The sequence below is a fragment of the Cuculus canorus genome, chromosome Z (genome assembly GCF_017976375.1).
Source record: "Cuculus canorus isolate bCucCan1 chromosome Z, bCucCan1.pri, whole genome shotgun sequence".
Lineage (NCBI taxonomy): Eukaryota > Metazoa > Chordata > Aves > Cuculiformes > Cuculidae > Cuculus > Cuculus canorus.
Genome location: NC_071441.1, coordinates 47,599,160 through 47,615,403, shown reverse-complemented (window position 1 = coordinate 47,615,403; position 16,244 = coordinate 47,599,160). Strand labels below are relative to the sequence as shown.

Genomic DNA, 16,244 nt, shown 5'->3' with positions numbered 1-16,244 from the left:
CTGGCAGTCACTTCGAAGAGCGGGTCATGCAGCTTTTATTTAATTTTACCTTTTTGGTAAGCAGGAGGGTTTTCTTTCAGTCAGACCATTCACATACTTCGACAGTACAGATTGCAGTGAATTTGATGGAGATCTTGCAACATTAGAAAACTTTTCTCACTATACACCCATTGAAGCAACAGCTCGTAGGTCAGAACGTGAGTGCTAGAGTCAAGTCTGCGCACTGCACCCCAGGTATACAAAGCATTGCAGCAGCACAAGAGGCCCGCGCTGGGCGAAGTACAGTGTGTTTTATGTAGTGCAATCACCCTTAGAGGAAAAACTCTAGGAAGGCCACATCTATTCATTATTTTTTTAATCCCTTCAAGTTTACAAATGTGAGGGGGGTAGAAATCAAACCTCTGACTGAATTAACTTTTGTACAGGTAGGTTTTGTGTATAGGCACATGCTTTAGAGAGGAGCTCTGAATCTGTTCTGTAATCACGAGAAAGACATATTGCTTTGTGATTCAGAAAGTGTTACACCTTCTCTAACGTTCCTAACGCTTTTGCCCAGAGTTGTTAATCCAGCTGTTTGTAGAGTTCCTAGAATATGCTCTTCCCTCTAGTGTAAATCCCCAATAAAGAAATTCAGGTTGCTATTGACAACGATTACAGTTATTCTACTGATGGTCATTTGACCATATTAGGCATCACCTCTGAATACTCCAGTCCGCAGTGGAAAAACAAGTTACCAGAGACATGGAGGCTCTTGCTTTTCTGTTACTGTCACTCACCAATACGAAAAAACCCAAGTCAGACAATGAACTGCTACAGCAAAGCATCACTGGTAATATCCACCTAATTTAAAAAAAAAAAAAAAAAAAAAAAAGCGGTCATGACACTACCTGTCACGGTAAGCCAGTTTTTAAAGATACTGCAAAGATTTGCCCAATAAAACTTCAAAATATACACTGTGCTCCATAGTTCAAACTACACATAGACAAAGAGCGGTTCCCTGCAAAAAGGTGTAAATCAAAACGTTATAGCACCAGCTCCCAGCACCGAGGAGTCGCCCGCTGACCAGTCCCAGTGTACAATGCAGTAGTGCTCGCTGAGGTTTCTGCTACAAGAGGGCCACAGTGCAACAGCTCTGCCCAGTTCTTCCTGACATTTTCCTACCAGGTGTGCACAAATTACATTCCTCCCTTCCTGTGGAAAGTCAGTCACACAAGGAGACTGTTACAGTACCAGAAAACACTGCACGGGAAATGGCACCTGAGGGAACAGTAGGTACTGCATACCTGATTCTGAGTAAATGGGCATGGAGGAAATGTGGCTTGCTCTGAGCAATCCTCTCCCCCACAGATCAAATCTGAAAGGAGCTGCAGGCCATAAGAAAAGAAACAAGCCTTCCTATGTTGAAATCCATGGACGTGGTATTGCCCATGCTAATGATTTTGTTTCACCATCAGCAAAGCATTTATCCCCAAAAAGCTGTACCCGTACTGGTCAGGTTACGGTGCAGTGCTAATTTCGCACTATTAAAAGTCTGTTGCTATAGTGGTCAGGACTGTCTTTTATCTGAGGAGGGCAAAAAAAGAAAAAAAGGAGACAGGCAGCATGGCCACATCATCATATAGCAATTTTACTCCATGTTAATGCAGATATAATCTTTCTTCTTAAGTGCAAATCAAAAAGTATTTGCTAGAAACCAGCATGACTTGGGCTGCTGAGAAATCATACAGTTCAGTTTCTTACAAATATCGACAAGTCTAAATCATTACAAGTTCCCAAAGCAAGAACAGGGTTACGAACAGGAAGGGAATAAAACATTACCACTATTAAAAAAACGTGTCATTGCAAACTTCGAACACTCTTCAAAAACATATCTAGAAAAGATTGTTTTCCTTTTTTTTTTTTCCTGCAGCTGAGGAGTGTCCATGCAAAACAATTTTGAGAAGAGCAGTGTTCCACCTGGGCACCAGCTGGGCCCAACTTTGTCCCACACAGCTCAGTAAAGTGCTCTCTTGTGCATCCTATGAGGGAAAAAGTTCTTATTTAAAGTTTGGGAGGCCGAGGTCGCTCGCTGGGAAAGGCATAGCCTCGGTCAATCCATGCTGAGGTCAGAGGAGGAAGGAGCGGAGCTAACAGTACTCTGCCTTTCACAGCTCACAGACAACAGGCTGCAAAGGAGGAGCAAGCAGGAGAAGCAGAGGTGGATGAAACCCTGCCCCTGGGAAGCCACCAGAGAGGAACACAGGCTTCCTCAGGGGAAGCATTTCATTCTCTAAAGATAACAAACACTACCTCTACTGCGGAGTCCCGCAGATTTACTGCTTAGACACCAGGTAACAGATCTACACACACGACACAAGTGAAAATCAAATACGCTTTTCACTTACTGTGCTGGTGGTTTTTCAACAATTCATTTGAAGGACAAAGGGAATCTGAGTAACATTCTTTTGCCGATTAGAAGAAAAAAATAGCATCTTGCCCTCAACATTTTTTATGTTGCACCCTTACAGACATTCTAGGGCAGATCATTAGAGGTATTTAGTGATAAAACAACTAACCATCACCTTAAAAGAGTAAAAATAACATTAATGGGGAAAATAATTTAAGGCATTTTTTTTATTTTGGCCAGGAATGATGCATGCTACAGAGTAATCTTCATTTTCCCACTTGGTTTTCAGACCACTGCACTTATTTGTTTTTGTTTTACATGGCACTTTGTAGTTTGTGGTTTACAACTCAGTCGAGATTTTCAAGTGTTTTCTTCAATAGAAATGCCTTCTCTTGTAGCTCGGGTCTGCTATCAGACGCCATCGTAGACAGCGAACGAATGAGGTGTGCTCTGCTTTCTGGTGTCAGGCTTTCCCACTGCTGAGCTTCTGTGAGATAAATACAGACAGACACTGGACATGAATACCAAAAAAATCTAACAGGTCATATCTCAATTACCAGACCAGCTGGAAGAGCGTCTGCTTGAACGCTGCACTCACAGCCTGTGCTGCTCCCCTAGAATGCTACCCAGGAGGACAGTTCAGCTGCACACTCAGGTGCACATGCTGCCTTCTGCACAGGGAGTTGTGCCCGTTTAGACTGGGCTGGGTTGTCTAAACCTGCAACATGTGAAAACGAGGGCTTGAAGAACCAAATGTTTCCCACTTCACACTCGCTTCATGTAACGTAAGAAGATTTTTGCTAGAACGAGGGGAACATGAAGTGTGTAGCAGGAATACAAAGGAAACGTTTGCTACTGAGCACATATATGACCTTGAGACCTAGCCAGATTCATTCTCTGACGTTAATTCCAGAAGTCTTAAATCCTAAATTGACAATCAGGAACTAAATGTGGCACTGAAAGAATAAAAAACAGGAACTCTCCCCTCTATGAAGCTTGCACACAACACAGAATCTGACTACACACACTGCTGCGTGCTCTCCCTGGGACACTCCTCGCTGGACATATTCCTCACCCAAGGAGTATCCAACAGGACTTTAGACCATTACTTTTATCCAGTTACCCAACCCCTCTCCAAGTTTCCCAAGTGACAAAGCACAGAACTCCAAGTCCCAACTGCCCCAAAATCACCCTGTGCAGCAAGTAGAGGGTAACACCACCTCTCCAGCCTTCCACGTCACGCCAGCCACCTTTACCAAACAGTGGCTCTCCCAAGGCAGCACGCCCAAGTCTCACCTTGCAGTCTAGTGAGCAGCAGCTGTATCACAGACAAAGCTTCTGTTCTTATGGACGTGTAGCTTTTGTTTTCTAAGAGATCGAAAGAACAAACAAAAAAACCACAGCCACAATGAGAACCAAAAGCACACCGACCATACACGGAGCAGCCATCACCATGGTCTCTGGACCACTTTGGTCAGCATGGCTCACTGAGCTCACCTGTGCTGGCAGTCGGCAGCGCTCCACAATCAGATAGAGTGGAACAGCAGAACGTGACCAGCCAGAGGCTGACATGTCGAGTAAGCCTTGCACATCAGCTCTGCTATTACCACAGCTCTACTGTTCCTTACACATGTTGAAAGGGAACAATGCTGGCACAGGCGCAATGTGATCCCAGGCAACTGCTGTGCATAACCAGCACACTGGTCTTTTGGTGAGCTGTAATGGCTATAACCCATCCAAATTTTAACAAGTAGCACTAAGGGAGGGTACATAAACCGTACAGCATCAAGCACAAGCTGGTGACAAAGAACTATTTGATCTCCTGAGCAAAAATCCTGCTAGTCTCATTTCAGAAGGACTGATAGTTAAAAGAATCTTTCCCAAAGGGGTGTCTGGACTGGCAGCTACCTCTGAAGTAGGTACTGCCTTTAGGCATACCAGAAACAAGAGACACGTGCATGGTAGGAGGAGACTTGAGGCACTGTTACGGTCACAAGACAAGTGGGAACACAATCGAAGTAATCAACAACCCCACAACTGTCAACATTACAGAGGTGCAGCACTTAAATCCCTGTGGGCACTCTGCTAAGTAGAACACAGACTGCCTCTGAGCCTTGGAGCTTCATGCACCGGCCATCTCAGAAAATTTGTGGTGTCTCCAACGCTTACGTACTCAAGAAGTACGAACTGAGGAGAAGAAAAACTTGTGTTCTACTAAATCAGTAACAGCTTGATTATGTGGGGACCATCTTCTGCATGCAGAAAATTACTGTTTCCAATTTGTACTCCTGAGAGGTTGCACAGAGTCTGCTGCCTGCATCTCTTTCCCCTTTCAAAGCTCCTGCACCAAAATTTACTCCTCTATGCACAGCAACCTGCACAGTACTGTCTTGAACAGCTACTGCAACATCAGAATTATCACAGCACAAAGCCAGGGCAAAATGCTGTCTCTGAAAGTTTAATTTTCTCTACTAGCCAGCCCCCAGAGGACGAATGCATTAACAAGCAATTCATCATCAACCACAAACCAGGGAAAGCCCATTTACCTAAAGAATGGGTGATAGATGAACAGGTTTCCAGCAGTATTTCTGACAAAGCCACAGGGTCTGAGTGCTCCTCATCAAACAGCATTAGCCTGTCAAAGGCAAAAACACTGTCAGACACCTGCATCACTGAGAAAGAAGACTGCTCAGCTTCCTCTGAGAATCCAGGGTCTCCTCAGTTTCATTAAACCCTGAAGTAAAAAAGGATGGGAACATCATTGAAGTGGATTGCAGACAGGAGAATTACCCTTGAAAGTAAGAGTTCATGGCTTGTAGGACTCCCAGCTGCACTTTCCATGTGCTGAGTTTCAAACGGTCACACATTAACTTGCAAAATTCTTGTTGGTAGCAACCTACAGAAAAATAAAGATATGATTGTGTTACCACAGGGAAAGGCAGAAGGAAACACCTCCTGCTCTGCCTCCCAGGTGTTTACTTGTGCTCCTCTCCAAGTGACATCAAGCTAGTCACTGTGTATGACCAAGTCAACACTCTGTAACAAGTGACCCTGAAAATCTTAGCAATGCCAACACTGTCATGAACAATGGAAGATGAACAGTTGCATTACACATTCCAGCATGCTAATAAATAACATGTTTTTTTCAGATACACCCAGTTCCTCTACCTTGTCCCAGCTTTGATGGAAACATAAATGTGAGTGACAGAATGAGGCTTTTGCTTAGGAAAGTTTCCTCAGGCATCCTGCACCTCTCCACAAACTCAGAACAGTCTGGTGAAGTGAATTTAAGACAACAGTAAAGGAACTTCTTCAAGGATGGTCTACTCTAGGAAAGCTGTTGGGCAGCCTTCCCAATGAAGATCTTTCTAGCTGCAGGCAGCAAGATCCTGCACCTCCTCAAAATTCTCCCCACTCCCCACATGATCTCCAGGTCTTTCCCTCCTCCCTCTTTCCATTTTAAGAGGAAACAGTTTGAACCAAGAAAGTTTGCTCTGCACACCCCTAGCTGACTTACGCTGTGTCTCCGGGTTCCTCGGCCAGGCTTTGCCCAGGGTCTCAAAAGCACAGATCAGGGACTCCATCTGCACCTCTTTCTCCCTCATGTCCTCATCCTCTTCATCATGCTTTGGTAAACTGGTGCCCGCGCTCTCAAGAGAGTTCTGTGGAGGCCATGGGGGTAAGGTATGAGCAACAGAAGGATGAGGGCAAGGTAGCCACACACTTCCCTGCAATTCAGTCTTCCCTCGCCATCTGTGCATACCGGTCCTTGTGCGCTGTCAGTGGCTACATACAGATTGGGCACAGGTCCCCTTGGCCACTGGTACCTCTGGCACTATTGGCAGCCTGCAGAAGTGCACAGCAGGCTCCACAGCCTTGCATCCAAACATCTGCCTGCACTACATAACTCCCACTTGCAGAGAGGCAAAGCACTGCATATACTAAATAGAAGCACTCTACATAGCTTCCGAATAGTCTCACTACCAGTTAAGAGCAGCCAGGAATTAACTTTTAATGCTGTAACAAAGCAGTGTTGGACACCACAGCAAGGACTCTGCTCAGAGAACAGAATTTGGGCAACACAGGTAAAACCCCTCCAGGGCTCACCAAGGATCTGGCTGAATGTGGGGTATTTCTCACATCAGCAACCTTCTGTGCAGGAGCCTGGCATGCACCCACCACCAGCCTGACTGCCATCGCTTGCGTGTTTTGCATTGAAAGAGGGAAAACTCAAAAAGCTAAATCGTCACCTTCTTTATAATGGGAAAAACGGTATCTGCCAGGTCCTGGAAACGGTCTTCCTTTGTTGCCTGCAGCACCCCAGCCGCACAGCGCAGTGCCACCATCTTATACTTTATGTTCTCTTTCCGACATTCTTTCAGGACAGCCTGGACAATGTCATTGACGGTGGGCTGGCCCGGCACTGACTCCTGCAGCTCTGCACTGAAACACAACGTACACAGAAACTAATCCCTTTCCCAAACACTGCTTCTCTCATAGCCAGGAAGTAATCCCTGTGTCCAGACACTGTCGCCTACCAACACTTGTAACTTGAGTTGCGTTCTGGTGCTCTTTTGTGCTCTTACCTTGTCCATTTTCCCTGTTTTTTCCTTCTTGTCTTTCTTCATATGCAACCAATGCACTTTCCACCCCTGACGTTTCTCCTACCTTTTCTCCCTTTTTCCCCTCTTCAAGGCGTCCGACCTTCCCCTTAGTCTCTTCTTCCTTCCTAGCAATTCTGGCCTCTCAACATCTTCCTCCTTCCCCTAGATAACCATTTACCTCTGCAGCTCCCTCTTAAGCATCACTTCCCCCTCCCAGCTCTCACCAGTGACCCCCACATTGACAAGCAGAGTGGAGTGAGGCTCCTCACATGCTGATGGGAGATCAGGACTGTGTTCACAACTTTCTAGAGTCTCCTTAACACTACTCAGGCAACAACACCATGCAACAACCTCCTTTTAGAGATCCCAGATCCTTCAAGTACCACTCTTTCAAGACACTTACCTGCATGCAGAGACAACACTGGCAATGGCCTTTAACAGCTCCTCCTGCAACAAGTAAAACAGACACCACTGAGAAATGCTAGACAGACAAACAGCACAGTCCCGCCACATAGGGGAAACCTCGGTATTCTGCTCTGAGTGGCAGTGGGGAAATATGCCTGTGACACCAGCCCAGAGAAAGCAACATCTGGCTCCTGCCACTCCTGCTGTAGAGGATGGCTTTCCATCTGCACTTGAACTGGCAGTGGAGATGGGCCTTGCAGCACCTCTGAGCACAAGCTAGCACCCCTTAAGACTAGAATACAGGGCAGTGGAAGTAGTCTGAAAACCCAACTCCTAAATCAACTTGAAATCTACCTACTAGGAAACCTCCCATAAAGTAAAACCGAGAGAACTGTGTTTGTTCAGCTTTGAGAGGAAAAGGCTTAGAGGAGCCTTTTATTATTATATATAAATTTTATATATATATAAAAATCATATGGTATATTATTATCATATACCAGTACATGGAGGGTGTCTACCAAGAGGATGGAGATTCCTTTTTTATGAGGAGTCACATGGAAAAGACATGGGGTAATGGGTATAAGTTGCTCTTGGGGAGACTCCGTTTGGATTCCAGAAGAAAATTTTTCACCATGAGAACAGTTAAACATTGGAATAATCTCCCCAGGGAAGTGGTAAATTCCTCTACACTGGGCACTTCTGAGGCTCAGCTTGACAGGGTTCTGGGCCATCTCAGCTAAACTATATATCACCTAAAAGGTTGGACCAGATGATGCTGGTGGTTCTTTCTACGATTCCAAGATTCCCCGTCATTTTTGTATCTGCTAAATGCAGGGCAGAAGGCAGACTCCTTAAGCCAGAGTTCCTACACATGTTGATCTGCAGAAAATTGTATTTCCTGACTCAAAAGCCAGTGCTCACGCAATCCACGAGGTGACAGTTCCTTTTTTTACCTTCCCAGTCCAGGTTCTCCCTGGCAGGCCTTGCAGCAGTGCGGAGAGTACTATCCCCAAATGTGGCGGTACAAGGGAGCCTGTCTGTTTGGCAATCGATGCCATGGCAGCTGCTCCCTGGGCTTTCATCTTCCAGGACTGGGACTGCAGAGCCTTCTGGGTGATGGTTATCAGCTCCTGCATATACAGCCTAATGCCACCCTGAGTACCTGCATGTCAAACAGAGAAAAACTGTAATCTTGCCACAAAACAAACACAAATCTAATCCTATTTTTTAAAAAATGAAAAAAAAAAAGCAGTTACAGATTTCTCTTTGGTTTTGGCCATGAAATGTCTCAGCAAGGCCTACTTCAGGCACAGGTGTGAAGAATTCCTCCTAGGCTGCTTGTAAAGGGGTTCTGTTTCTAGATGCTTCCAAAGAAAATCTTTAGCATTTATCTAGACAAAGAGCTTATCTCAGTCCTTCTATATGACAGACACCAGACACTGTACTAGTCAGTTTCTAAGAAATATAATTTTTTTTTTTTTTTGCAAAACAGGTTACTTGAAAACCTTTTTGCAGCTCCTTTCTCAAAGTCCAGAAAAGTAATCTGGGACCAGATCAAAAATCAGTCCAGAGAAAAAGCCAGCAAAACCATTTAATTTAAACAGATGTCCAGCTATCTGCACCATGATTAGGGCTGTGTTACAGTGGTATCCAGTGCCTCACAATCTCAAAATAATTCTCCTGACTGTGTCCGTGTATCCTCAGCAATCAACATATCTGTAATTATTGTAAACAGCCACAGAGAAGCTAACCTGTCAAAGCTCATACAGGACATCTTCAGCAAGGAAGAAAATGCTAACAAGCTTCCCAAGTCTCTCACCACGAGAACGCTGTATTTCCCAAATGGGTTTCCAGAAAGCACATTCTTTCCCCCATGCAAGCTTTTACCACTCTTAATGAAACTCACCAGGAACGTTTTCCTGCCAAACTTCAGTCCACAGGGTAGAATTCTCTTTCTCTCCTTTCTCTTCATCAGGAACCTCATGCATGCCAAGAAAAGCCAATGGAAGCGCATGTTTGGCATGGTTCTTCACTACGTCTGGACTGTAGCGGCCCATTGCATGCACAGTTAAAGCACAGCCCGCTCTGTAAACTGGCTCTGAAGGAGCAAAACAATCACACATTATGACTGGGAAGCAGGATTTTCCGTTAACAGCTTGATCTGCTCTTGGGAAGCAGAGGAATGCACAGTACAGTGTATGCATGGGAATTATTCAGCCAGTGAAACCGAGCATCAAAATACAGACATGCTTCTTTACCAGCTTTTACTATCAACAGGAACTTTTCCTGCACTGTATTCTGTAACAGAACATCCCAAAAGCAACATACCTTCCTTCTCCATGTACCAACTACTGAGTTTGTGCAGGAGCTTCTCAGTGCTGCTGTCCCGGGCAGTCTGTAACAAGGAAGACACTCACTCAAGTGCTTCAAAATTAAACTAACCACAAAAAACCAAAACAAAACGTAAAACAATCTCAAACGCAACTCACCCGGACCAGATGCCCCATGGCAAAGGCAAAAGACTTCTGTACCACACTGTTGCGATCAGTCAGGCCACTCAATAAAGCGCTCATAAGTTTGCCTGTTGGAGGAGACTTCACTTTATCAGAAGTACCACATTTTTATTGCTGTGACCTGCATGTCATCAGATTGTTGGAATTTATGCATTTTTCCTCATTGCACATTTGTGGGATTATAGTTCTGTCTGGTCCTTATAAGCGCACAACTTAACACGGCAAGGCTCAGCAGAAGCTGGTGTTTTGCCAGCCGCAGTCTTGATGGATAACATTCCTGTATGCAAACACCTCAGCTGATTATGCCTTCAGTTTTATTTCTATTTCATAAGAGAGGGGTAACTTATTTTCTACCATAAAATCATAATGAATTTTAAAGAGAAGATTAAGACCAAGGAAGCAAAGTCCCTGCCTGTGGTCCTCCTGTAGCTCAAGTTGAAGGAACAAGCCAGCGCTGCACTAACACAGGCATTGTTAGTCTGCTCCAATGAAGTCTAGAGATATTTCTGCCTGTTCCTGCTAGGCACTAGTGAATTCCTTCAAGTCTCTAATCTGCCTCTTCCAACTGGGTGAGGTAATTTACATGCCCAGGATGTCACCCTGGCATGCCAGTCTCATACACACAAGGCACCTTTAAACAGCTGCCTGTGGAAAATACACAAATAAAGAATATTCTTGTGAGAAAATCAAGAGCCAACAGGGAGGGAATACTATAACACCTACACATGAGCAACACAAAGCACCTTTAAAACCTGACACCAGAAACAAGCCTTACCTGAATAAGGTGTTAAGTCCTGAGGACACTGTGTGGTTAGTGACACAATTACACTGGCACAACCTCCCTGTAAGATTGCAAGGGAAAACAAACATAAGAAAGTAATACTAAGCCCCGATTATTACTGTTAAAACTTGTTGTGGTGCTACATGCACTTGTACAACATAATGTAGGTCTGCTGAGCCTCTGCCCTCATAGGCCGAGAGCCAAGGTTAGACGGAGAAAAACAGTTGGTAACAAATGAATGACAAGAATTTGATCAGGAAGTGAAAAAGTTACCAGGACCCACACTCAAGACAGATGGTGCTGGAAGATTTATAGCTATGAAGGACAATCTCCTACACTCTGTGTCACAGAGCACAACAGCCATGTAGCGCAGGGGAGGTTAAGGCAGCACATATTCAGAAAATCACAAGTAATGTAGGTGGATTGAGACTCAGATGTAAAATGGCTCCAGTATGAATGAGCCCAAGGTGCAACTTTAAAAGAGACAGCGAAAACAACCATTATTTAGGTTGACATTACTCTGTGTTCCACTCACTTCCAAACAAACAATTAAAATCATAGACATACCTTTGTGCCAAGGCCTACTCCACTTTTGATCAGTTCACACAGCCGAGGAACCAGCTCACCCAGGACAGACACATCCAAATATTGCAAGCTCTAGAGAAAGGCAACGGACAGGGGGAAAAAGAAAGGAAAAGGAAAGGTAATGCTGGCAGACTTAAAATGATCTACTTGCAGCTGAGGCCTTCTGCAGTTCTGCAGGCTGGTCTTCAGCTGAATTGCGACAGTTCGCTGCACAGTGGGAAAAAGGCACCTCAAAGTGGTTTCCACTACATACAGATTCTTTTGTCTCACTTCTATGCTGAGCTGAACCTGTTAAAATCATCCTTTGCCGGAATTAACGTACTCCAGCACTCCAGTTCTTTAGAGAGCTAAAAGTAACAGACTAGAAAGATCCTTTTCAGAAGGGAAAAGGATGCAAAGGTGGGCATATCTTAGAACAAAACCCAGCATTATCCCCACTTGTCTGAAACACTGAAGGAATAACATCCAAACCAGATAACAAAATGAAACTAGTCAAGGCAGGTTTTAGACAGGTGGTATTATCAAGTAGTATAAATTACATACACAAGGGTTGTTACTGGTCCAATTTCTAATCACCTATGCCTAGAACGCCATCGGGCAAAACAGATCCAACCTCTTGCAGACTTAAGGATCACATACTAACTGAAAATAGTCCCTCTCTGAGCTTCAGAAGTCAGATCTGCTGTCAGTTCCCCCTCCTGCACCTGTATAGTGAAGAGAATAATCTCTTATATCGTATAATCTCTCAACCAGCCCCAGAATAACAGAGAAAAGGTTGCTCATAAGCCAGGATATCTTCATGTTACTCCAGGGAAGCCATTGTATCCCTCTCTCCCCAAGGAAATGCCAGCTGGCACAGGAGATGCACAGCTTGGAGGAAGGACAGCAGCAGCTGCTGCAGCCTGTGGGGTGGCAGTGAGTACACTTCTACATGGAGTCTTTCATTCCCCGCCTCTTCACACACTATTTATAGGGAGCGCTCCACCTGACACCAGAATGCAGCTCCACATGCTGTTAACTAGAGGGCTTGCTGTTGTTACCCTGGCGGCTATGCTTCTCCTAAAACTTGCTCAGCACTCGCACTCCCACCTGCGCACATGTCCCTGGCCATGAGCAGTGCCTGACCAGAAAAGAGGGATCTTTTATTTGGGAAAGGACAGGCTCTCACAAAGGGCAGGAAGTTCTGTCAAGACAGACCCAACTGCACAATATCTGGGTATCAGCAACTCCTCCTCCAGCAGCAGGAACTTATGGTGCCAAATATCAGCTGCTGCCAGTGCATTCAGCGATATCAGCATTTTCTACAAGTATCTCCACCACCAATGCACTGGCAAGACCCATTTAAGGAAATATACAAGGCACCAAAGGCAAGGGCTAGGCTGTCTTTGTGCCTTAAGAACAATGACCATCATCGCTTGGAAGCCGAGGCAAGAAGGTGATTGTGGACTTGCGGGCCACAGATGAAAAGACAGCTAGCATAATCCAGAACCAGCTGAGCTCCCATCCAAACAAAAACACTTGAAAGATGTCTTCTTCATCAAAGCAGGCAGCTCTTCAGGTGGAGAAACACTCTATTTGACTCCAAATGGAGCGGAGAGCAAGCCATGTTGACAGGATCAGATAAGTCACACATCCACATGGAAAACGGACCCTAAAGAGATATTCTGTGAAGCCCCCACTTCGGTTCCTATTCTTCTGAATCAAGTACTTACCATGTTAATGGTTTCCATCATGGGAGATGACTTGACAGCGCTAAGTCTGGCACTATCCATTGCAGTCTAAAAAAGGAAAAAAAAGGAAAAATCCAAATGCAAGTGTAAACTCAACATGAAAACAACAGGAAGGGCAACATCAGTGGGAACTCACTACCTCAAACCAAAATCTGTTTCAGATGTATACAGACAAAAAGTAGTCAAGTTTACAAACTACCAATGTTTGCCTTTCAGAGGCAGATGGATATTCTAGCTGGGTACAGGAGCTAAACCATGCACTCCTGACATCACAAAAAAAACAAACCAAAAAAAGGAAATAAAAATAAAAGAAGGGGAAAAGAAACCCAAAGGTAAAAGGGGAAGAAAAGGAGAAAAAAATCCCACTCTGACTTATTGTTCATTCCTTTCCCATGTTGAAATTATCAATAGAGTTGACCCTCCCCATAATAAAGTTAGCTAAATTTGCTTCTCAACGGTGGATTTCAGTCACTTTCCCAGAAAACTGCTAGTGATTAATATGGTTCTTTGAGATAAAGGACAGTGCTGACAACATCCACCTCCAGGCCACAGTGCCATGGCACACCTTCTAACTTATGTTATAGGAAATCCAGCAGCAAAACTTGACAGTTTATGTGCATTCCATACTCTCTCTTCCCCCTTTCACAGCAGTACATGGAAGTGAAGTGACATTTAACAACAGCTAACAACAATCCTACGAGTGTCCTTCACTTTCTGAAATACTTCATGTCTACTGAATAAAAAAAATTCCAATCCTTCAAAATAAAAACCCCAAATTTGTCCAGCCATGTTCCAATGACCAGACTTTTTTTAGTAACATTAGGTATTTCTCTTTCTGTCTTTGAACACCTCTCAACCACATCTGCTATTTTTCTGTTCACTGAATGAAGCTTAGATTTTTATTCTCTGTTCTGTTGATACTTTCTTATTATAATTGCACTTACTTTTTCCTGATCTGTTGCACAAAGACTCAAATAATTGAGGACTTGAGGTTCCAGAACACTCAAGGATTCTAGCAGGGCTGGGATAAGTTTTGGTGCATGAGGTTTCAGCATAGACCCAGCACTTTTACTGATCTTCACAAGAGTGTTAATGCTAGAAAAAGACAAAAGGGAAAGTCAGAGAAACACATTTACTTAGCTGAAAAACCTCTCTGGTCTAATCTAGTCCTGTACCAACATAAAGACCAACCCAAATCACAGATGCACCCACATAAATTTACGCTCTAACAAGGATCTGTGTGTTTTTCTGTGTAAGCAAAATCATTTCCTAGGCGTGAACTTTCAACTGATGCTACGCTTTGCACAGAAATTGCTAACGTTGGCCAGAGTATGATAAAGGGAATGGGCAATAACACATCTTCATGCTCTAAAGAAGCTCTGGGCAAAGTCACCCCAGCAACATCCATCATCCCTGCCCATGAAACGAAAATTACTACGATCTGTTCAAATCCCACTTGTCAGTTTCAGACTGACCGCATCTCTCAGGTGGCATTTTGACAAAGCGTTTTCATATCTTCAAAAGGGATGAAAAAAATTCAAGAGATATCACTATAATTTGTTAGGAGCTTTCTATCCTTCCTGGATAATCATGTTCAATAAAAGAAAATTACTTTTGCGAAGACCAGCTACACTCAGAGTCTGAATTTTCCAGCTTTTCTGTCTTTCAACCAAATGAAGGAATAAATAAGGTTACAAAGTGACAAGCACACAAAGCCCCTACACATCAAGGGACATGAAACTGTCACAGGGCATAAAACGTATTTGAACAGTATGACCAAAAGCAGTCACGCCTGGGATGTGAACTCACAACCAGTTCTGAAATGGCTGGTTTCAAGACCTACCGTGGGATTTTCTGTTTACAAGCAGAAGAGAGATGCCAGTCTTGAAGGACAGCCTTCCATGCACAGCAAACTGTGTGCAGAACAGTTTGCCAGTTGTACAGGGAGAAAAGAACTTCCTGCTGGGAACTGAACCTCAGAATTTGCAGAGAGGCCAGACATGCCCAAAAAACAGGTAAAATTCCCACCTACCCGAGTTCTCATCTATCTTACTGAGAAAAGGACTTCAGCAGGAAAGCTGTTTTGGGGAGAAACTTGTGACTTCAAACACAGATGAATAAGCTTCTGCAATTTGGGTGAATAAGCTGTGTCTTTGTGACAAATTAAAAGCCAACCCTCAGGGAACTTACATAATGCAAAACTAACCTGAGAGACCGGACTTCAGAAACTGTGCTTACTATTCCTTTGTCCAGTAGGCAAGGAAGCAGCACAGCTATCATCTTCTGACCAGCTGCTCCTTTAGAGGGATCACACATTTTCACACAGACCTGGGGACAGGTGAGAATCAGTGCTGCAAGCATGGACAAACCTCCTGCCCTGATTACATTAAAGCACCTTCTCTGACAGATAGAAGAAGCCAATGGCAACTACAGCAACTGCTCACAGCCAAACTCAGACTCTTTGCACCTTCATTCTCCACTGCAGGAGACACTAAAGCCCTAAGCTACATCCTCAAGAGGAGTTACGGCTAAGGTCAGCTTCCAGAACAGGCAAATTCAGAGCCTAACAGGCCTTCATCTGCATCTGGCTGAAGAGAGACCAAATGACCTCTCACTTGAGGGAGAGCCTGTCTCAGCCACATGGATTCAACTGTTCCATGAGGCAGAGCGGCAAGTCTCAGATCAGAACAGATTCTGCGACTGCAACAATGTTTTGGGACCATGTCACCACTTTTGCCTTAAAAATGTCACGCTGCATGCACTGACGGTTGCGATTTCAAACACAGATCCATTTCCATTTCCACCAATGTGACTTTTTTAGAGGAATACCAAACAAAATATTAAGTGATATGTGCACTATATCCAAAGAAATCCATGTCAGTAACAGCACCAGAGAGTAAAGCTCAGACTGGATTACTTTGTTCCACACCAGTTAGGTTCCACTGGGCTTGGTCAATTGTTGAAGTTAAAGAAAGTTTCCATAAATCCCTCCACACCAAGTGGAGAAAAAGGGACATCAGAGGGGAAAAAATCAGTACATCATATTCCTCCTTTGGTTGTTGAGAAGTTAACATTGGACTTCACCAGCACCAATAAAAGTACAGAAGAATATGTGGTCAAGCTTATTTTCATCGCTTTTCAGAAGGCTCTCCTGTTTACCAGAACCACACCTTATACTAGAGACCTTTCCAAGACAACAGTCTATAGCAAACAGGGTAACACTGCAGACACCACAGCGAA

At 44.2% G+C, this 16,244-nt stretch overlaps 1 protein-coding gene across 2 annotated transcripts in view; it reads right to left on the bottom strand.

Moving 5' to 3' along the window:
* Positions 1-15: 15 nt before the first annotated feature.
* Positions 16-16,244, bottom strand: part of ECPAS (Ecm29 proteasome adaptor and scaffold) — a 67,035-nt gene continuing 50,806 nt past the window's right edge. For both annotated transcript variants that reach the window (XM_054053434.1, XM_054053435.1), the window contains exons 34-49: positions 15,211-15,332; positions 13,949-14,099; positions 12,987-13,052; positions 11,257-11,346; positions 10,684-10,750; positions 9,885-9,976; positions 9,724-9,790; positions 9,302-9,493; positions 8,349-8,557; positions 7,394-7,437; positions 6,637-6,829; positions 5,904-6,048; positions 5,177-5,282; positions 4,933-5,021; positions 3,683-3,754; positions 16-2,873 (exon numbers count right to left, since the gene is read on the bottom strand). In XM_054053434.1, coding sequence (XP_053909409.1) covers positions 2,734-2,873; positions 3,683-3,754; positions 4,933-5,021; positions 5,177-5,282; positions 5,904-6,048; positions 6,637-6,829; positions 7,394-7,437; positions 8,349-8,557; positions 9,302-9,493; positions 9,724-9,790; positions 9,885-9,976; positions 10,684-10,750; positions 11,257-11,346; positions 12,987-13,052; positions 13,949-14,099; positions 15,211-15,332 — 1,845 coding nt within the window. In that variant the 3' untranslated portion in view covers positions 16-2,733. The remainder of the gene's footprint in view (positions 2,874-3,682; positions 3,755-4,932; positions 5,022-5,176; positions 5,283-5,903; positions 6,049-6,636; positions 6,830-7,393; positions 7,438-8,348; positions 8,558-9,301; positions 9,494-9,723; positions 9,791-9,884; positions 9,977-10,683; positions 10,751-11,256; positions 11,347-12,986; positions 13,053-13,948; positions 14,100-15,210; positions 15,333-16,244) is intronic.